Source organism: Globicephala melas, chromosome 3 (genome assembly GCF_963455315.2).
Source record: "Globicephala melas chromosome 3, mGloMel1.2, whole genome shotgun sequence".
NCBI lineage: Eukaryota > Metazoa > Chordata > Mammalia > Artiodactyla > Delphinidae > Globicephala > Globicephala melas.
Window position 1 is genome coordinate 155,413,525 of NC_083316.1, and position 21,955 is coordinate 155,435,479.

General features: G+C 48.0%; 1 protein-coding gene and 1 pseudogene across 2 annotated transcripts; one reads left to right on the forward strand and one right to left on the reverse strand.

The window, feature by feature from the left end:
* The first annotated feature begins 129 nt into the window (after positions 1-129).
* Positions 130-14,029, forward strand: IBA57 (iron-sulfur cluster assembly factor IBA57). Of its 2 annotated transcripts, XM_060296760.1 has the most exons (4): positions 131-247; positions 374-470; positions 10,381-10,724; positions 11,162-14,029. In XM_060296760.1, exons 3-4 carry the CDS (start codon positions 10,625-10,627, stop codon positions 11,551-11,553), a joined length of 492 nt encoding a protein of 163 aa, XP_060152743.1. In that variant the 5' UTR covers positions 131-247; positions 374-470; positions 10,381-10,624; the 3' UTR covers positions 11,554-14,029. The 2 variants fall into 2 exon arrangements, with proteins under 2 accessions (XP_030700708.1, XP_060152743.1); XM_030844848.2 differs by having other exon boundaries at positions 130-470.
* Positions 14,030-15,521: 1,492 nt separating this feature from the next.
* On the reverse strand, positions 15,522-16,157 carry LOC115846246 (E3 ubiquitin-protein ligase rififylin pseudogene; annotated as a pseudogene).
* Between the last annotated feature and the right edge of the window lie 5,798 nt (positions 16,158-21,955).

Below are 21,955 nucleotides of genomic sequence, written 5' to 3' on the forward strand. Positions count from 1 at the left end.
CTCCACCCACCCCCCCACCTCCGCCCCGCGCACGCTCCGCTCCCCCGCCTCCAAGGTGTTGTGGCGCGCGCCCGCCCGCTCGCGCCGCCGCCCGCGCCGCCCCTTCCCGCCGCCTCACTCCGCCCCAAGATGGCGGCCGCAGCGCTGCTCCGGGGTGCAGCTCCAGGGCGCGGCGGCCGGGCCTGGAGCTGGCGGCTGCGCGCTGCCCCGAGGCGTCGCCTGGGCCACAACTCCTGCTGTCAGCGTGGTGAGTCCGCGGGCAGCGCGGCGTGGGCCTGCTTCCTACTGGACGAGCGCGCCCTGGTGCGCGTGCGTGGGCCGGACTCTGCGCCCTTTCTCCTGGGTCTGCTGACCAATGAGCTGCCGCTTCCAGGTCCTGCGGCCGGCGAGGCTTCAACTTCGGCGCGTTCGGGCTACGCCCACTTTCTTAACGTCCAGGGACGCACCCTCTATGACGTCATTCTCTACGGGTGAGAGCGGGTTGGGGCACAGGCTCCGGGGGACCGGCGTAGGGGAGGGGGTATCACCCAGGGGAAGGGCACCCAGGAGCGGGCATGAGAAGGCTTGGAGGATGGGCTTCCATGGAGAGCTCTCAGGGGAGGGGTAGGCACCGGGGAGGGGCGGACAGGGGGCGGAACTAAGGACACCCAGAGGCAGGGCACCTAGGGGAGGGCTACCAATGTCCCAGGACGGACATCCAGGAGAGGACATGCAGGACAGGGCATCCAGGGGAAGGGACACCTGGGAACCTGTGCATGGGGGGGCCGAGGTGGGCCTCCAGGGGAGGACACCTGAGGATGGGAGGCGCGCCCAGGGTAGGGAACTTGGGGACCCGCACACAGGGTGGGCTGGGGATGGGCACCTGGGGGAGGGCACCGGGGCAGGGCAGCCATAGGTGAGCTGGAGCCTGCACCCAGGGATGGGCCAGTGACACTCACCAATGGGAGGGCCTGGGCGTCCCTGCGCCTGGCCTCTGATCCTGCTCAGACCCACTGCACGGAGAAGGGGTCGTGGCACCTGGAGCCACACCGCAGGGAGCAGTCTCTGCGCGACTGGGTTGTGCTACTACTTCCTGAGTTCTCCAGTGTACACACATTTCTGTCCAAAGTCTCTCCGTATTCAGTGATTATTAGCGTTTGGTGTTTTACATCAGTCAGTGCTGATTTTATCATGACTTTCTGTGATGGTCACCAGGACAAGTCAAGTCAGTGGCCTTTAGAGCTATAGAGCTTTTGGTTTTCACTTGCTTAGCTTTCTCAGACTTTCTCAGAGGTTCTTCTAGAACCTCTCATGCAGTTGCAGGTCGTTGCTCTGCCTGAAACTGCCCTGGAAACTCCAGTGTCCCTCTTCTATTGTGGGTTCTTGTCTGCCTCTTCCTCAGTGCCTACCTGCTGGAGGAGTATGTTCTTTAGTGCCTTGTTGAGAGGTAGGATACTTCAGGTGGACCTTTGACTCCTTCAAATGGTTTTACCTGATAGCTTGGCCGGGCATAAAATTCTAGGCTGAAAATCGTCCCTGAAAACATTGAAGCCACAACTGGCATTGCTGTCAAGAAGCCTGGTGCCTTTTTATTTTTAAGCCTTTGTGTGTGACTGCTTTTTCTTTGGACACTCTTCGGGGCTCTTTTTCATCCTGATGTCTTGAAGTGTTACGACGATGTGTTGTATTTTGGGTCTTCTTTCACGTCATGTTGCTGGACACTTGGTGGGCTGTATGACTCTGGAACAGGACTCAGTAAAGTATGACCCTTGGGCAGATCCAGCTCACTCTCTGTTTTCATAAGTAAAGTTTGGTTGGAATGCTGCATGCCCATTTGTTTGTATACTGTGTGGCTACTTTCATTTTCCAATGGCAAAAGTATAATTAGTAATATAATAATGTGGTAGAGACCGTGTGGCCGCAAACCTAAATTATTTACAGTCTGGTTCTTTACAGAAAAGGTTTGTTGTCATTATCTGTTTTATGTAATTATTACCTTCCCAGTAGTTGCTTTAATCTCTTTTAGAAACTGCGTTCTTTGATTATCTTAAACCCTCTGTGTCAGTAATTTTCAGTTAATCTATCAGTGTTGTAATGATGTTGTTTTGGTCCCCACATTTTCTTCCTTGAGTCTCCAGTCTGCCTTTACATCTTTATGCCTTTGCATTCTTGTTATAATGAATTTTATATCCTCGTAAGTCACTCTACAGTGTAAAATTTTTTTGTTTCTAGGGGTTTTTTTCTCTTCATACTTTTCCTCAGGTCTGAAGCGTTTTTGCTTAGCTGCTGGGCCAGCAGTTCTTGTCACCAAGCATGTATGTGGTGGCTCTCTCCACACATTGTGGATGCCCCGATTTGTCCTATAGAGGAGTTTGTTTTTCTCTCTCTTGTTAATTCCTGAGAATGGGGTATCGCAGTGCCACTTGCTGTCTGTGTGCTAAGGGAATTGCGGTGCACTGTGATGACGCCCCATGACCCCAGGTGCTCTTCTGAGATTCCAACTCAAAGTCCTTTGTGGGGAGTGCTGCCCCGAGGGATGGAGTGGGGTCTTCATTCCATCAGAAAGAGACAGCCTGAGTTAGTGGCCCCACTTCTCCTGAGCAGTTAGAGGAGAGAAGATATGAGAACACTCCCTCAGATGGCTGCTCTTGGGCCTGGGGGCTTGGTAAACAATGTCCAGATTTTGCTCTCCCAGTTCTGCTCAGGGGCATGGGGTGCCAAGCCTGCTGGCCTTCCACCCCGTCGCTATGCCTTTGTTCTGGTCTGATGCCTGCTGTTAGTTCATGGGATGTGGTCCTTCCCCTCCTGGTTGCTCTTGGCCCTTTACCTACATCTGATCTCACTGAGGTCTGCTTTCTGGGGAGAGGGACACACTGGCAACTGGCTGTCCCGCCTGGGAGCCTGGGACCTTCCTGTTTTCTTTGTGCTTGCTCTCTGCCTGGTGTTTTCTCTGCACCGTCTCTCTGGAATTTTTCTTTTTTTTTTCTGGCCAACTGCGCAGCTTGCGGGACTTCAGTTCCCAGACCGGGGATCGAACTCAGGCCACGGCAGTGAAAGCCTGGAATCCTAACCACTAGACCACCAGGGAACTCCCTGGAATTTTTCATTTAAACTGTCATGCTTCTAGTTTCCCATCCTTGAGTTGTTCCTTCCTCAGTGCACCCTGGTCCGGATGTAGAAGCATCTCTCAGACAAAGCTTTAGCTTTTTGTTTTTGTCTTTTTTAAATAGATCTTTATTGGAGTACAGTTGCTTCACAATACTGTGTTAGTTTATGTTGTACAACAAAGTGAATCAGCCATATGCATACATATGTCCCCATATCCCCTCCCTCTTGAGTCTCCCTCCCACCCTCCCTATCCCACCCCTCTAGGCCATTGCAAAGCACCGAGCTGATCTCCCTGTGCTGTGCTGCTGCTTCCCTCTAGCTAACTATTTTACATTCGGTAGTGTATATATGTCGATGCTACTCTACTTCGCCCCAGCTTCCCCCTCCCCGCTCTGTGTTCTCAAGTCCATTCTCTATGTCTGTGTCTTTATTCCTGCCCTGCCACTAGGTTCATCAGTTCCATTTTCTTTGATTCCATATATATGTGTTAGCATACGGTATTTTTCTGTTTCTGACTTCACTCTGTATGACAGACTCTAGGTCCATCCACCTCACTACAGATAACTCAATTTCGTTTCTTTTTATGGCTGAGTAATATTCCATTGTATGTATGTGCCACATCTTCTTTATCCGTTCATCTGTCAGTGAACATTTAGGTTGTTTCCATGTCCTGGCTATTGTAAGTAGTGCTGCAATGAACATTGTGGTATATGTCTCTTTTTGAATTATGGTTTTCTCAGGGTATATGCCCAGTAGTGGGATTGCTGGGTCAAACGGTAGTTCTATTTTTAGTTTTTTACAGAACCTCCAACCATTCTCCATAGCAGTTGTATCAATTTACATTCCTACCAACAAGCTTTTTGTTTTTAGAGTAGACTTTATAGGGAGTTCCCTGTTGGCCTAGTGGTTAGGATTCTAAACTTTCACTGACGTGGCCTGGGTTCAATCTCTAGTCAGGGAACTGAGATCCTGCAAGCCATGTGGTGTGGCCAAAAAAATAAAGAAAAAAGAAAAGGTAGACTTTTTAGACGAATTTTAGGTTCATAGCAAAATTTAGGGGAATGTACAGAGACTTCTTATATACTCTCTGCCCCCACGCATGCATAGTCTCCCCCGTTATCAACCTCTTCCTCCAAAGTAGTATGTTATTTACAATCGACGAGCCTGCATTAACACCAAAATTACTCAGAGTCCTTAATTCACATTAGGGTTCACTGCTGGTGCTGGACAAATTGGACAAATGTATAATAATGTGTATGTACTATTATAATATATATGGTAGTTTCACTACCCCTAAATATCCTCTGTGCTCTACCTATTCAACCCTCCCTTCCTCCTAACTCCTCACAAAGGATCTTTTTGGATCTGGAACTGTCTCCATAGTTTCACTTTTTCCAGAACGTCACGTAGTTGGAATCATAGAGTATGCAGCCTTTTCAGATTGACTTCTTTAACTTAATAATATACATTTGTGTCCTCCATGTCTTTTCAGGGCTTGATAGCTCATTTTAGTGTTGAATAATAGTCCATTGTTTGGATGTACCAGTTTATGTATCCATCTACTGAAGGACTTCAGCAGTTGCTTCCATATTGTTGCAATTATGAATAAAGGTGCTATAAACATCTGTGTACAGGTTTCTGTGTGGCGGTTAGTTTTCATCTCCTTTTAGGTAAATACCAGGGAGTGTGATTGCTGGATTGTAAGGTAAGAATATGTGTAGTTTTGTAGGAAACCACCAAAATATCTTCCAAAGTAGCTGTACGATTTTGCATTCCCACCAGCAATGAATGAAGACTTTCCGTTGCTCCATAACCTCACCAGCATTTGGTGGTGTCAGTGTTCTGGATTTTGATCATTCTAATAGGTGTGTAATGGTAGCTTGTTGTTTTTTTAATTTGCTTTTCCCCGATGACATATGACGTGGAGCATTGTTTCATACGCTGTTTGCCACCTATCTTTGGGGAGGTGTTTGTTGAGGTCTTTGGCCCATTTTTAATCAGGTTGTTTCCTTACTTGAGTTGTAAGTGCTTTTGTATATTTTGAGTGACAGTCCTTTGTCAGATGTGACTTTTCAAACCTTTTCTCCCAGTCTGTGGCTTGACTCCTCACCCTCTCAGCTGAGGCTTTGTGGTTTTTTTTTTTTTTTTTTTTTTTTTTGCTATACGCAGGCCTCTCACTGTTGTGGCCTCTCCCGTTGCAGAGCACAGGTTCCGGACGCGCAGGCTTGGCGGCCATGGCTCATGGGCCCAGCCGCTCCGCGGCATGTGGGGTCTTCCCGGACCGGGGCACGAACCCGTGTCCCCTGCATCGGCAGGCGGACTCTCAACCACTGCACCACCAGGGAAGCCCGAGGCTTTGTGTTTTGAAAGTCTTTCCTCATTCTGACCATGTGTTTGTTTCCTGGGCCTCTGTCTTCATGATGGAGGCCTTAAGTGCTGGCTGCAGAGGAGATGCTCCAGGTTCTGGTCCTGGGCTGCTCTGGCTTTTGTGGGACACACTGAAGTCTCTGTCTACGGGTTTCTGGGGGGTGTCTCTGGGGGCCATCCCACCGGGGTTGCCTGGTGAGGATTCGGATGGTCCACTGCTCCCTTGTTTCTCTCCATGCCTGGTTCCCCTTGTGCTCATCTCAGCTGGCTCCATGCTGAGTCTGGTCTCGGCAGGTTCCTGGTATGTGTGTACCCAGCAGAGGGAAGGTGGGCAGTGGGGCTAGTGCATCTCTGCCCAGGACCTCATGGTTCCTATGGCAACCCCACTGAGCCTCCATTTAACCCACATCTCTTCTGCCCTCCTGCTGTGGCCATGCTCTGTGGGCCCCTGGATTGTCCGCTTCCTGCCTTGTGGGGAGCGTGTAGGGCTCCATATACTCAGTCCCCCATGGGCACGCTGTAGGCTGTTCCCTTAGGCGACTTGGAGTATGCCAGCCTGACAGGGTCCTCCGTGTACAGTCCTGCAGCAGTCCAAGGCCCCTGGTGAGTACCGCCACTCCTTGACAGGCATTTGGGTCTGGTCTCTGTGCACCTGTGTGTCCCTTACCTGCTAGCCCCCTTGGGCCCCATGCCTGCCCATGCCTCATGACCTGGTACCTGCAGTGCCCCTGAGGGGATCTGTTTATGTGTGAAGACCCTGGCCCTGGGCAGAGCTGGGTCCAGGGCTGCACTCGAGGCGTGAGGTCTCTGTGTTTATGGGGGTGGTGGGTACCGGGGTGTCAGGTACTGTGCAGGGCATTGGGCTGCTGGAGGAGGGCACTCTGGGCGTTCTGGATGAGGAGTTAGGTGGGCTTGACCCTCCCTTTTTGGGTTTTCACACAGCCTGCGTCCTGGGCAGGAGGGTGGGTGAGGATGGACACCTGGGATTGCACTGCCACCACATGCCATATCCAGGTCCTGCCCGCCAGGCCGTCTGGGGAGGCTGCAGGTGCCCCTCGACCTTCCTTTTCCTGCTGCTGCGGTTGTGCCACTAGGAGGGGCTTCCAGGCTTAGCAAATAAAATTGTGGGTTGCCCAGCTAAATTTCAAACAGACACGGGTGACTTTTTAGGAGGTGACCTGTGCAGTGTTTGGGAAATACATATACTAAAGACATTACACTGTTTTCTGAAGTTGAAATTTGACTGGACATCCTGTGTTTTATCTGGCGGCTCTACTCAGGGGCACTTGGTGATGTCTGGGGATATTTGTGGTTGTCATTCAGGCGTGGATGCTCCTTGCATCTAGTGGCCTGGGCCCAGGGATGCTCTCAGCGCTCAGCAGTGCCCAGGATGGCCCCACAGAGAGTGCTCCAGCCCACACATTGGCCATGCCAGCCAAGAAAGCTGCCCTGAGCATAGGCTCACCCTACTTCACCCCTTCTTCTGACCTGTCCCCTGTTACTCAACTGCAGCAGGGGCAGCAGACAGTCTGATTTGGAGTGGTGGGGAGCAGGGGTGCATTGCAGCTTTGTTGATCCTCAGGGGCTGAATGGCACATGGCCATTTGCACAGGTAGCTCAGAAAGTGTCTGAGCCCAGAACCTGGCCCTGCCCCACCCAATTTGTCTTGAACCCCGTGGAACATCGGCCCCATGAGTGAGATGGGGGCATCAGCCTGGGGCCTGTCTACCCTGGCATCCTGGTGGTCCCTTCACCAGCCCTTCTCAGGGCCCTCCCCATGCTGGGCCTCCTCCCTCCTTGGGTATGGCTTTACCCTCATTTCTCCCTCTTCCCTCCAAGGTTTACTCTCCCCTACAACCTCACATTCTGTCCACCCATGCCCAATTCCTCCCCTTGCCAGTATTTCATACTGTTTCTGTCTGCTTCCTTTATCGGAGATTAAAAAAATAAAAATGTATGTAAATTGATACAGCCACTGTGGAGAACAGTATGGAGGTTCCTTAAAAAAATACAAATAGAACTACCATATGACCCAGCAATCCCACTACTGGGCATATACCCTGAGAAAACCATAATTCAAAAAGAGTCACGTACCAAAATGTTCATTGCAGCTCTATTTACAATAGCCCGGAGATGGAAACAACCTAAGTGCCCATCATCGGATGAATGGATAAAGAAGATGTGGCACATATATACAATGGAATATTACTCAGCCATAAAAAGAAACGAAATTGAGCTATTTGTAATGAGGTGGATAGACCTAGAGTCTGTCATACAGAGTGAAGTAAGTCCGAAAGACAAATACTGTATGCTAACACATATATATGGAATTTAAGAAAAAAATGTCATGAAGAACCTAGGGGTAAGACAGGAATAAAGACACAGACCTACTAGAGAATGGACTTGAGGATATGGGGAGGCGGAAGGGTAAGCTGTGACAGAGCGAGAGAGTGGCATGGACATATATACACTACCAAACGTAAGGTAGATAGCTAGTGGGAAGCAGCTGCATAGCACAGGGAGATCAGCTCGGTGCTTTGTGACCGCCTGGAGGGGTGGGATAGGGAGGGTGAGAGGGAGGGAGACGCAAGAGGGAAGAGATATGGGAACATATGTATATGTATAACTGATTCACTTTGTTATAAAGCAGAAACTCACACACCGTTGTAAAGCAATTATACTCCAATAAAGATGTAAAAAAATAAATAAATAAATAAAAAATAAAAATGTACCTGCACATGGTTAAAAAACCTAATAACATTAAAAGGCTTTTGATGAAAATTGACCGACTGCTGTCTTCCTTCTCACCGGCATGGACCAATCTTCTCCAGAGGCAGCTCCTTTTTCTTCTTTCTTTTTAACTTTTTATTTCGAAATAATTATAGATTTACAGTAAGCCACAAAAAAATGAACAGGGATGTCCCATATACCCTTCACCCAGTTCCTGCAGTAGCATCATCTTGCCTCCTATAGTCCAGGGTCACAATTGGGACGGACATGGGCCAGCCACAGGGCACCCTCAGGTTCTCCCAGATTTCCACATGCTCTCATGCATGCAGCTCTGATTTGATCACACATGTAGACCTGTGTAACCTCGATCAAGACAGAGCTGCTCCATTACCATCAAGCTCCCTTCCGCCCTCTGTGGGCATATTGCCCTTCTCATCCCCTTATCCCCGAGCATAAAGATGCTCGCTCTCCATGTTTATGATCATGTCATTTCAGGAATATCGTACAAACAGAGTCTTCTGAGATTGGATTTCACTCACCTTCATGCCCTTTGGCTTCATCAGTAGTCTGTTCCTTTTCCCTGCTGAGTAGTATTCCATTGAGGGAATGGACCACAGTTTGTTTAACCATTCACCAACTGAAGAATATTTTGGTTTCGTTTCTTGGCTGTTAAGAATAAAACTGCCTCTAACGTTCATGCACAGGTTTTATGTGAACACCTGGGGTGTTTTCTGGGATAAATACCCAGGAGTACAATGGCTGGGTTGTGTGGTAGCTGCATGTTTAGTTTTATAAAGGACTGCAAACCATTTTCCAGAATGTCTGTTCCATTTACGTTGCCACCAGCAAGGCTGAATGATCCAGCTTCTCTGCATCCTCACTGCCTTGGATGTTCTTATTTCTGATAGTTGTGCCGTGGTATCTCATCGTGGTTTTAATTTGCCTTTGTTTCATGATAAGTGACTTTGAACTTCTTTCCTTGTGGTTATCTGAGGCAGCACCTTTGAACTCTTCTGTTTTTCTCTGTCATTTTAATTCCATCCGTAAATGATCCTTTTTCTGCCCCTCAGCTGATCTCATTTTTGACCTTTGAGGACTGTTTGGAAGGTGAGGTGCTAACCTGACTTGCTGCTACAGCCTGCTGTGTTCCACATGGTTGTCCCTGTCCTTATTGGACCCGTGGCTGATAGTTATATGCATGGACATGGCAGGGTTTGTGCTGTAAGGTGAACCCACCAAGCAAGCCTCTGTAGCTCTTTCCTCGGGGTGGGGGGGGGGTGACTGGCTGCTCCAGGGCAGCAGTTAACCCTTTCCTGCCTGGGGAGGGGGTTGGGGGCACAGCTGATGGGTTCTGGAGGAGGGGTCTGGGGTACCAGCTGATGACCTTTCTGTCTTATACGTGCTCCTGGAAGGTCTTACCCGCTTCTGTGTCTCAGCTCCCACCCAGCTGTGGGTCCTTGCTCAAGCCACATCTATAACCAGGACTCCAGCCATGTACTCTGGGTCCTGGATGTCTCCACTTAGGGCCCCTCCACCATGTCTGATGGTGCACTGGTCTCTCCTCTGTGCTCATCTGTCTGTAAGGGCCCCATCATCCATCCGTCAATGACAACAGGATCTGGGGTCATTCCGGTGGATGTGGGCTGCCTGAAGTGAGGGTTAGGATGGTTCTGGAGCCCTGATCAGGTTGCGGAGCTCCCCTAGGGGAGGTGGGCGGTGGGCATGGGTAGGGTGTGGCTTCACCACGCATCTCACCTGTGTCAGCTGTCTGCTGTCCTCCCAGCTCTTCCTGCCTGCCCACATCCCTCCTGAAATCCATTGTGTGCCCTGCCTTAGGACCCTTGGCTTCTCAGTGGCTTCTCAGGGCTGGAGGAGACAAATCCTGGACTTCAGTGTGGCCGTCTGTGCCTTTCCGCCTCACCTTGTGCACCAGACACCACTGTGGTCCCAGGGCCCTGCTTCCCACCTGTTGGGCCAAGCCCTCTCCTCCACCTGCCAGACTGTTTCCTGGGGTTTCCTCCCTGGGCAGGGAGGGGTGGTGCCATGAGGTCTCCAGCACATGGCTGTGCTGTGCAGCTTTAATAGGTGGTCCAAGGTGCACTTGGGAGGCACAGCCACGTATGGCCGCGGCCTGACTCCATGCACTTTCCACGGTGTGCCGTGCCCGCCCCCATGCACCCTTTCCTCTCCCCGCAGGCTCCCTGAGGGCTCCCACGAGCAGCCCACTTTCCTCCTGGAGTGTGACAGCTCAGTGCTGGATGCGCTGCAGAGGCACCTGGTGCTGCACAAGATCCGGCGGAAGGTCACCGTGGAGCCATGCCCCGAGCTGCGGGTGTGGGCCGTGCTGCCCTGTGCCCCTGAGGAGGCCGGCAGGGCTGTGCTGCTTCAGGAGAAGGCCAAGTGCACCACCATCCTCACCCGTGATCCCCGGACTGCTCGCATGGGCTGGCGGCTCCTCTCCCAGGATGAGGGCTCAGCGCTGGTGCTCGGGGGCCGTCTTGGGGACCTCCAGGATTATCACCGACACCGGTACCAGCAAGGTATGGACATGGGGTTGGACCTGGGGAAGGGTCGGGGGTAGAGGAGTGGTGCTGGATGGGGGCGGGGGAAGGACAGGGTGGGATGGGAAGGGACCGGAGGGGTGTGACACAGAGCCCTGGGGAAACTGTGTGGTGAGCCCAGGCACTGGGAGGAGCCAGGGGAGAGAGCAGAGATCCGGGGTCAGGGGTAGGGTTGACTTCATTAGTGGGTGGTATTGAGGGCCAGACCAAGGTGCTCACCCAGGGACCAGAGCGGGGGGCTGGAGTAGGGCCCTGGAGGATGGGGAGGGACAAGAAGGGGTTCTAGGAGGGACCCAGAGGATTGTGGCGGGTCAGGTGGTGGGACTCCTACAGGTCAGTACCCCCGGCCACTCTTGATTGAGCCCCCAGCTCTGGAGGACACCTTAGTCTCACCAAGCCTCTCCCTACCTCTACAGGCGTTCCCGAGGGGGTCCATGACCTGCCCCCAGGAGTAGCCCTACCGCTGGAGTCTAACCTGGCCTTCATGAATGGCGTCAGCTTCACCAAAGGCTGCTACATTGGCCAGGAGCTGACGGCTCGCACCCACCACATGGGTGTCATCCGAAAGCGCCTCTTCCCAGTACAGCTCTCAGGCCCCCTCCCTGTGGGCAGCATTGCCCCTGGCACCTCTGTGCTCACCAAGTCGGGGCAGGCAGCCGGCAAGTACAGGGCAGGCCTGGGGGACGTGGGTCTGGCTCTGTTGCGGTCCGAGAAAATCAAGGGTCCTCTCCACATCAGAAGCTCTGAGAGTGGCCTTGTGGCCCTAACTGCATCTGTGCCAGACTGGTGGCCCACATCCACTAAGTAGTCCTGGATGTCCCTGCAGTCCTGTACAAGGCCTCTGTTTATCTGCTGCACCCTGTAGGCCAGCCCCCACTTCCTAGGGTGGCCCAGCTGAAAGAATACCCCCTTGGAGGGTCCCCAAGTGTACGTGGGCCTCCCAGAGCTGCAGGCATGGTGGGGCATGCTGCTGCAGCCCAGGTGTTCCCAGCCCATCATGCTTCCTGTGGAGGGTCCTGTGCTGAGGCTGGCTGTCCTCTCGTGGTGGCTTTGTGGCTGGAGCATCAGGAGCCCTCCTGAGGACTGAGGGTGGGTAGAAGTGAGTCCTGCGCCTGCCTCTGTGCTGAGCAGAGGCCCAGCTTCCCCCAGGCCCTGGATGAGATTCCGAACCATATAGATCTAGAGGTAGTTCATCCATCAGCCAAGGGCAGGATGCCTCGGGGCTGTCCGCACCCCTCTGATCCTGCTTGGTCAGGCCTGGAAAGGAGGCTTCTTAGTGTCTGGGGTGGCTGAAGGGGCAAGTGGGCTCTGGGAATGGTCTTACCATGTTGGCTTGGGGGCATGTCTCAGGGTGGGAATCTCTTGGGGCCAGGTGGAGTGGCGGTGTCTGTGAGTGGAGGCACATGCACTGCTCACACCCACCTGAGCCCTCCAAGGTGTATCTCTGTGCTCAGGGGTGCCAGCTGGGGGAGCCCCAATACCATTTTATGCCAGGGTAGCACATCTCCACAGCTTCGGCCCCACAATGGCATTGGCAGCCCCCTCTCCCCACCATAGCCCTCATGAGCTCAGGGGAGGAGTGGCTGCCCTGGGACGACAGTGCCCAGGGTGCAGAGAGGAGTTTCTCCTTGGCTTACTTGCTGCTGTTTTCTGATGTAGTCATGTCTTCACAGTAAGGGGATGACTTACTTCCCCACTTTAAACCACTGACCTCCATTTTCCCACTGCAGTGTGAATCTCATGGTTACTGGGTGTCCTACCTGATGCCTCAGAGTGGCTATTAAAGTGTGACGCACAACTGCCCCATGTGGAACTCTGGGTTTTTTTTTTCCCCCCCTTAACTTTATTTATTTATTTATTTAAAATTTTTATTGTAGTATAGTTGATTTGCAATGTTGTGTTAGTTTCTGCTATACAGCAATCAGTTATACATACATCCACCCTTTTTGAGATTCTTTTTCCATCTAGGTCATTACATAGTATTGAGGAGAGCTCCCTGTGCTATACAGTAGGTCCTTATTATCTGTTTTATATATAGTAGTGTGTATATGTCAATCCCAATCTCCCAATTTATCTCTCCCCCACGCCTCCCCACTTCCCACCCTGGTAACCATAAGTTTGTTTTCTACATCTGTGACTCTATTTCTGTTTTGTAAATAAGTTCATTTGTACCATTTTTTTTAAGATTCCGCATGTAAGCGATATCATATGATATTTGTCTTTCTCTGTCTGACTTACTTCACTCAGCATGACAATCTGTAGGTCCATCCATGTTGCTGCAAATGATATTATTTTGTTCTTTTTTATGGCTGAGTAATATTCCATTGTATATATGTACATTTTTTTTAAAGATTTCAACAAATTTTTACAATATATATTGAGCACGAATTCCTGTACAGCTTATTCTTACTAGTTGGGATCCAGCTATTCCAATGTATTATGAACCAGTGAGCTGTCCATGTCTTTTAAAACAAGTCTCAACTGAAATCTCAGAACAATCACAGCAAAAGCCATGGAATAATGGAAGAATTAGATGTTTCCATCATAATTAAGACCAAGGCTCCATGATGGGCAGGAGAGAGCATTCAAGGATAAAAATCAAGTTTTCTACCTAGGTTAGACAGTAACTGAATTGGGATCTTAGAATTCCCAACTTTTATTTGGTGTAGTAATAAGATACAAAAAAGGCAGGGGCACCTTTTTTTCCTAAATGGAAACCTTCACCAAAAGAGGTTAGAAGACTTCAAGGCAAGTTCTTTCTCCAAAATGAGTAAATGACATCAGTTCTAATTCTTACTGAGGTTACAAAACCAACCATCAGAATATTATTAACTCATGTCTAAGAGGGAAATTGGGAGGTAGGGAAAGGTAAGGCCTCAGCAGAGAAAGCAAGTTTTAAGTAGGGAGACAGCCAGCTTCTGCCCTGAAGTTATTGCTAGGTTGTAACTGAGTTGCATATATGTAGACCTGTTTCACAGACGAATTGAGTAGCTGAATCCTTTGTTAATCTGGTAGGCACTGTAAACTGTAGTATTTACTGTCCAGCAGAAAGGTGAAAGATGATGTCTTTCCAGGGAAATCTCTTGATTCCCCCAGTTTCTACAAAGGCTGTAGCCAAGAATCAAATCATCCAGGCCTTGGTATAATGTCAAGGTAGATGATCCAGTGTTCAGCTGACGACCACTTTATAAAATTATTTCACTCCCCCAAAAAGGGATTAGTGGTTGATGGAGAGAAAGCATTAAGCATGTCTGTACCAATAAAGAGGTTCCCTTCGAAGTTTCCCACTGCTTTCCAAGGTCATGATTGGTTCTTCTAGTCTGAGAAATCTTGGCTGCAAGGGGTGGGGATGACTGCCAAGGCCTTTAGGTGTTTAAGGGTTTGCATAGCTCATCCAGTGGTAATGGGGGCACATACAGCTTTTCTGATAGTACATAGTATGTATGTTTGTGCTTGGCTAAGCTTCTTCAGCAAACTTAAGCTCTTCTAGTGGCGAAAAGACCCTAGGAGGGCTCAAAAACATCACCTACTCATTGCATGGCCCTTCCTAAAGGGCTTAGAGAATGCTTCTTCCTGACCCTCTATCAGTAGGCTGAGAAAGGAAATGGGAGTAGGGAGTCCCCACCAACCTGGGGAACTAAGACTTCTAGCTGTCTGCTCAAAGACTGAATCCAGCATCATTCAGTACCTTCTGATACCTCTTAGGTGCTGTGTCTTGCATACTCAGTCGCCAGGAACTTCATAAGAAGTCTGGCTAGAGAAGAGTGAGGCTCTCTGCCTAAGAGTCTGTGCCTTCAGTGAGACCATGTTTAAAACCTCTATGGGAAGGAGGGACCTCATGCTCAGGGGAAAGTGGTTTAAGGCTGTTTGTTGGAGAAGTCAAGCCAAGCAGAAAGCCATTACTTCCACCCAACGCTTTGCTTTTTCTCATAAGCTAAAATTAAGGATGGCACAAAGTCAGGCCCCAAGAAAAGAAGCAGAGATGATCCATGCACCATCTCTTGCACAGAGGCTGGAATTTCCCAGCAGTTTGAAAGCCAGATGCTTTGTTGACTGCCAAGGGCAGGTTAGGAGACTGATAGCTTCCAATCCCAGCACTTAAGGAAGCAACTCTTAACGACTTCAAGTTTTTTTCAGCAGCATTTGTGTTTCATTTCTCACCAGAGATGAGTTTACTGGTCCAAATTCTGTCCTAAGGAGGATCACTACTGGTCTCATAAGCTAACGCCTTTTTGGTCTGAAGAAGCACATGGATTTTAGGTAATGCAGCAACAGACTTTAGCAAAGGTTGGTTAAAGCACAGAAAGCTGGAGGGACCAGAAATGAATCCAGATGTGCTGGGGAAGAAGAGAGCCATTTCTACCAGGACTTCTGGTGGGTGAAACAGAGGCATGCAGCTCAGGGGGATGGGCAGGCTACAGGAAGAAGGGTGAAACTGTTTAGGTTCTCAAAGGAAGGGAGGAAGATATGGTCCAAATTCCAGAAAGTCCTCTCTTCATCAGTTACCATCATCAACCCAAGATCATTGAAACAGGGACTTGCCTGTGTGATCTGTATTAGTTCCCACTGGCCTCGGCCTCTGCCAGACACAAGGTGCACTTCTGAAGCAAGACAGGCATGCCCGGAGGTGACACAGCATCTTTGCTTGCCCTGGTCTTAGGAACACTGCAGATTTTCTTGTTAGCCTGCCCCTCTATAAGCTGGCTAACTGTGGGCCCAGACATCTCGAGCTATGTCACTGTAAAGCACTGAAGAAGCCAGTAGAAGCCCTCAGGATCAGAAGACATGCACGGCTCAGATCACGTACTGCCGGCAGATGGGACACTGGTTCATGCACTTGCCACACTTGGTACAGGTGACCATGTGGCTGCACTCCAGCAGAACACAGTCGATGGGCGAGTCCATGCAGATCCGACACAGGTTCTCCTCCAGGCTGGATGGCACTGCTCCCCTGCTCCCCTGTTTTGGTCTTCAGCACCACACACCAGCTGCTGGAGTCCCTTTTGACCCTTGTACAGCCACCTCACCCTCCATCAGCTCCCACTTCTCACAGCAGCCCTTGTAGTTGATGAAGTTGTGAGCCAGGATCTCTTTGAGATGCCACACAGTTAGACCTTCAACGTCCTCCAGTTGGTCAGGTCAGACAGAGAGGCCCTCCAGCCTCAGCTATCCTCTGAGTCGACGGTCTGCGTCCACCCTCAGTAGGTGCTCTGGCTGTGCTCTCCAGGTAGACGGGTTCCTCTTGGTCCTGAGACACATGGCCATTGGCCTTCCTGGCCACGCTTGTGTGCGCCCCACAGGCCTTGCAGCTTGGTTCTGAGACCGTGGGGGAAGGGAAGGAGCTGTACCCAGGGTTAGAATAAGCCTGCGACCTGGCTTCATGGGGCAGTGAGGCCGCCTCAGGCTGTCCATCCAGGCAGAACGAGTTGCAGCAGGTTGCCCAGATAAAATCGGGGAGGGGAGGAGGGGAGGGGAGGGGAGAGGCCGGATCCTGCCCGTGTACACCGCAGGCAGGGGAGCTGTGGGCTGTGCCCTGGTGGCATCTCGGGGCTGAGGGGCGGTCACGACATCCTCATGGCAGCCCCAGGAGTTTGCTGTACAACATCTTTATCCATTCCTCTGTCAATGGACATTTAGGTTGCTTCCATGTTCTGGCTATGGTAAATAGTGCTGCAGTGAACATTGCGGTGCATGTATCATTTCAAATTATGTTTTTCTCTGGAAAAAATCCCAGGAGTGGGATTACTGGGTCATATGGTAGTTCTATTTTTAGTTTTTTAAGGAACCTCCATAGTGTTCTCCATAGTACCTGTACCAATTTACGTTACATTCCCACCAACAGTGTAGGAGGTTTCCCTTCTCTCCACACCCTCTCCAGCACTTATTGTTTGTAGATTTTTTGATGATGGCCATTCTGACCGGTGTGAGGTGATATCTCATTGTAGTTTTGATTTGCATTTCTTTAATAACTAGCAATGTTGAGCATCTTTTCATGTGCTTTTTGGCCATCTGTATGTCATTCTTGGAGAAATGTCTATTTAGATCTTCCACCCATTTTTTAACTGGGTTGTTTGTGTTTTTATATTGAGCCGCATGGGTTGTTTGTATATTTTGGAAATTGGTCCCTTGTCTGTTGCATCATTTGCAAATATTTTCTCCCATTCTGAGGGTTGTCTTTTCGTTTTGTTTTTGGTTTCTTTTGCTGTGCAAAAGCTTTTAAGTTTAATTAGTATTTAAGTTTAATTGTTTATTTTTGTTTTCATTTTCATTACTGTAAGAGGTGGATCAAAGAAAATCTTGCTGCTATTTATGTCAGAGAGTGTTCTGCCTATGTTTTCCTCTAAGAGTTTTATAGTATCTAGCCTTACATTTAGGTCTTTAATCCATTTTGAGTTTATTTTTGTGTGTGGTGTTAGGGAGTGTTCTAATTTCATTCTCTTACATGTAGCTGTCCAGTTTTCCCAGCACCATGAACAAAAGAGACTTCCTTTTCTCCATTGTATATTCTTGCCTCCTTTGCCATAGATTAGGTGACCATAGGTGCCTGGGTTTATCTCTGTACTTTCTATCCTGTTCCTGTACTTCTGTTTTTGTGCCAGTACTCTACTTTTTGTTTGTTTTTTGTTTTGTGTTTGTTTTTGGCTGTGCCACGTGGCATGTGGGATCTTAGTTTCCCAACCAGGGATTGAACCGGTGCCCCCTTGCAGTGGAAGTGCAGAGTCCTAACCGCTGGACTGCCAGGGAATTCCCAGTACCATACTGTTTTGATTACTGTAGCTTTGTGTATAGTCTGATGTCAGGGAGCATGATTCCTCCAGCTCTGTTTTTCTTTCTCAAGATTGCTTTGGCTATTTGGGGTCTTTTGTGTTTCCATACAAATTTTAAACGTTTTGGTTATAATTCTGTGAAAAATGCCATTGGTAGTTTGATAGGGATTGCATTGAATCTGTAGATTGCTTTGGGTAGTGTATTCATTTTGACAATATTGATTCTTCCAATCCAAGAACATGGTATATCTCTCTATCTGTTTATGTCATCTTTGACTTCTTTCATCAGTGTCTTGTAGTTTTCTGAGTACAGATCTTTTGCCTCCTTAGATAGGTTTATTCCTAGGTATTTTATTCTTTTTGATGTGATGGTAAATGGGATTGTTTCCTTAATTTCTTTTTCTGATCTTTCATTGTTAGTATATAGGAATGCAAGTGATTTCTGTGTATTAATTTTGTATCCTGCAACTTTACCAAATTCATTGATGAGCTCTAGTAGTTTTCTGGTAGCGTCTTTAGGATTTTCTATGTATAGTACCATGTGATCTGCAAAGAGTGACAGTTTTACTTCTTTCTTTCCAATTAGGATTCCTTTTATTTCTTCTTCTTCTCTGATTTCCATGGCTAGGACTTCCAAAATTATGTTGAATAAAAGTGGCAAGAGTGGACATCCTTGTCTTGTTCCTGATCTTAGAGGGAATGCTTTCAGCTTTTCACCATTGAGAATGATGTTTGCTGTGGGTTTGTCATATACGGCCTTTATTACGTTGAGGTAGGTTCCCTCCATGCCCACTTTCTCGAGAGTTTTTTTTTAAAATATTTATTTATTTATTTTAGTTGTGCTGGGTCTTAGTTGCAGCATGAAGGCTTTTTAGTTGCGACATTCAGACTCTTAGTTTTGTCATGCATGCGGGACCTAGTTCCCTGATCAGGGATCAAACCTGGGCCCCCTGCATTGGGAATGCAGATTCTTACCCACTGGACCACCAGGGAAGTCCCATCTGGAGAGTTTTTATTATAAATGGGTGTTGAATTTTGTCAAAAGCTTTTTTTCTGCATCTATTGAGATTATCATGTGGTTTTTATTCTTCAGTTTGTTGATGTGGTGTATCACATTGATTGGTTTGCATATGAATGAAGAATCCTTGCAACCCTGTGATAAATCCCACTTGATCATGGTGTATGATCCTTTTAATGTGTTGTTGGATTTGGTTTGCTAGTATTTTATTGAGGATTTTTGCATCTATGTTCATCAGTGATATCGGCCTGTAATTTTCTTTTATTGTGGTATCTGTCTGGTTTTGGTATCAGGGTGATGGTGGCCTTGTAGAATGAGCTTGGGAGTGTTCCTTTCTCTGCAGTTTTTTGGAAGAGTTTCAGAAGGATAGCTGTTAACTCTCCTCTAAATGTTTGATAGAATTCACCTGTGAAGCCATCAGGTCCTGGACTTTTGGTTGTTTGGAGTTTTTTATCACATTTTCAATTTAGTACTTGTGATTGGTCTGTTCATATTTTTTCCTGGTTCACTTTTGGGAGATTGTACCTTTCTGAGAATTTGTCCATTTCTTCCAGGTTTTCTATTCTATTGGCGTACAGTTGCAAGTCTCTTTTGATCCTTTATATTTCTGCGGTGTCCATTGTAACTTCTCCATTTTCATTTGTAACGCTATGGATTTGAGTCCTCTCCCTTTTTTTCTTGTTGACTCTGGCTAAAGGTTTATCTATTTTGTTTATCTTCTCAAAGAACCAGCTTTTAGTTTCATTGATCTTTGCTATTGTTTTCTTTGTCTCTGTTTCATTTATTTCTGCTCTGATCTTTATGATTTTTTTCCTTCTACTAACTCTGGGTTTTGTTTGTTCTTCTTTCTCTAGTTGCTTTAGGTGTAAGGTTAGGTTTTTTATTTTCTTGTTTCCTGAGGTAAGATTGTATTCCTATAAACTTCCCTCTTAGGACTGCTTTTGCTGCATCCCATAGGTTTTGGATCACTGTGTTTTTATTTTGAGTGGAAGGTGCTGGGTCTTGGTTTTGGGTAAACTAGATACATTGAGATGCTTTCCCTGTGCACACCAGATAAAAGACTTTAGCAGAGTTTCTCAGTTTGCTGGACTGACAAGAAGGGAAGAGGCCTCAGAGGCCTGGACCAGTGATGGAGCTCCGAGTCCAGAGGAGATTGGCCCCTGGTGACTCTGAGCTGTGGTCTGCAGACCCAGGGCAAAAGGCAGACAGGCCTGTCCCTGTGAGGCATGTTCCCACAGAACTGGGATGGGATGACTGAGTGACAAAGGAGCCATCCTGGTGTTGGGGCAGCAGCAGTATCCCCTCCAAGAACCTGCAGCCAGATGCAGCCAGGAGTCACTCCAGGAGGAGGTGGGGACAGTGGAGCTGGGGGGTGGGGAGCTGCTGGGAGCCTGAGGGGAAGATGGGGCACAGAGACGGACTGGGAAATTGAAGGTGACTGAGACATGGGGGGCTCTGAGGGCTTGGCCAGCCCAGTGAGGCGAGGTTCCCCTCAGGGAAGGAAACAACCAGGCAGTTCTGACCCCTTCCCATTCCCCCAAACTGAGAGCAGGTGGTCCGGCTGGATGGGCAGCACCATTCTGAGGTTCAGTCTCCTGGAGTGAACAACATTAAAAAGGCAGGACATCCACTGGACCAGAACGGAGTAGGTGCTCATGACATATAAATAAAGGACACAGGGGCCCATGTACTGATGGTGCTGCCAGTATCTGTGCTGTGAATTAAAAAATGCTCAGGGTGGGACTTCCCTGGTTGTCCAGTGGGTAGGACTCCACACTCCCAATGCAGGAGGCCCGGGTTCAATCCCTGTTCGGGGAACTAGATCCTGCGTGCGTGCCACAACTAAGAGTTTGCATGCCTCAATGAAGATCCCACGTGCCGCAACTGAGACCCGGTGAAGCCAAAAAAAAAAAAAAATCTTTAAAAGAATATAGTATATTAAAAAACTGCTCAGGGCTTCTCACTGTCGATGCCCAGAGTTGGGAGCCAAGTGTCTTCTCTGGGTAGTGGTATTTATGGAACATCAGTCCCTTGGCCTGAGCGTGAGCCACTGTGCCGACATGTGACCTTATGTGGGAGCCATAAAGTAAATGAGAAAGGAGGTGTTTTATGTGTGGGCAGCTTCCGACTGAAATGCTGCTTGGAGATCATGTGTCCTGTAAATGTCTTCAGGCTTCTCCAGGTAACTGTGACCTTAAAATATTTGGTTCAGATCCAAAGAAATGCACATTCCATGTTTTACCTCAGTGCTTTTAAAAGGAGACTGCCATATGACAGAAGTACTACTTTTCTTGGACAACCAAGTCAGTTTTCACAGAAACGCTGGAGCTTGCAGGAAGCTCTGACTTTCAGGAGCTCTAAAGCCAGCCTTCTTGTGCACATTACCCAGAGGGGGATCAGTCAGTGTTTAATCTTTACATTTGCTTCCAATTTCATAAACACTGATCACTGGGAGAACGGGTGCAGATACTAGGGAAGGTTTTTGCTGATTTTCCTATTTGCTTTAGTTTGTTTTGTAGAAAGTATGTCATAGTTAAAAAAAAAAAATGGTAGCACCGGGTGGTAGTATTTCTAGAAGCCTGGCAAATGCAAGTGTAAACCTTTCTTTACAAACCCTTATCCAACTCAAGTTTTACAGAGAATAAGTTCTAAGGAATATACCTTTGTTGTTAAAAACCCCCCAAACCCAGAAACACTAATTTAACCCCAAAAGAAACATGAGTCAGCAGAAAAATCATAGAATCAAACCTACAAATTTTCAGATATTGGGAGTAACCAGGCATATAAAATAAGTGTATTTAGTATATTTAAAGAAATAAAGTAAGGCATTTAAATAATAGTAAGAAGCAAGAGACTATAAAGACGATTAAGCAGGTCATAAACAGATCAAAGAGAACTTGTAGAAATAAAAATATATTCTTTTAAAAAAATCCATGGGTGTATTTTCTGAAGAATTGGGAAATATGATAAAAAGTAAGAGATGGGAGAAGGGAGAGAAGATTTAGTATAATAACATAGTTATCTAAGTGGAATTACAGAAGGAGAGAAAAGAACATGGGGCAGAGGAAAGAAATAATGCCTGAGAATTTTCCAGAATTGATGGAAGTTGTTACTTCTTAGGCTCAGGAAGCCCAGTGGGTCTGTAGCTGTACCTCATCACATCTTAATGAAAGTCCATAATCCCAAAGACACAGGGAAGATCTTGAAAGTAGGTAGAGAGAAAAATCTTAAAAAAAAAAAAAAAGGTTTATCAAAAGCAACAGTGGAAGCCAGAAGGGAAGTGAGTAATGCCTTCAATGTACTGAGAGAAAAATAACTATCAGCCTAGAATTGTATACCCAAAACTGTCATTCACGAATGAGGTGAAATAAGACATTTTCATCTGAGATAACTGTGATTCTCAGTAAGAAATATATATTTGGTCT

Coding starts and splice junctions, on each gene's coding strand:
- IBA57 (XM_030844848.2), top strand. CDS start 130: ATGGCGGCCGCAGCGCTGCTCCGGGGTGCAGCTCCAGGGCGCGGCGGC. Junction 471..10,380: donor TATGACGTCATTCTCTACGG/GTGAGAGCGGGT, acceptor CTCTCCCCGCAG/GCTCCCTGAGGGCTCCCACG. Junction 10,725..11,161: donor CCGACACCGGTACCAGCAAG/GTATGGACATGG, acceptor CTACCTCTACAG/GCGTTCCCGAGGGGGTCCAT.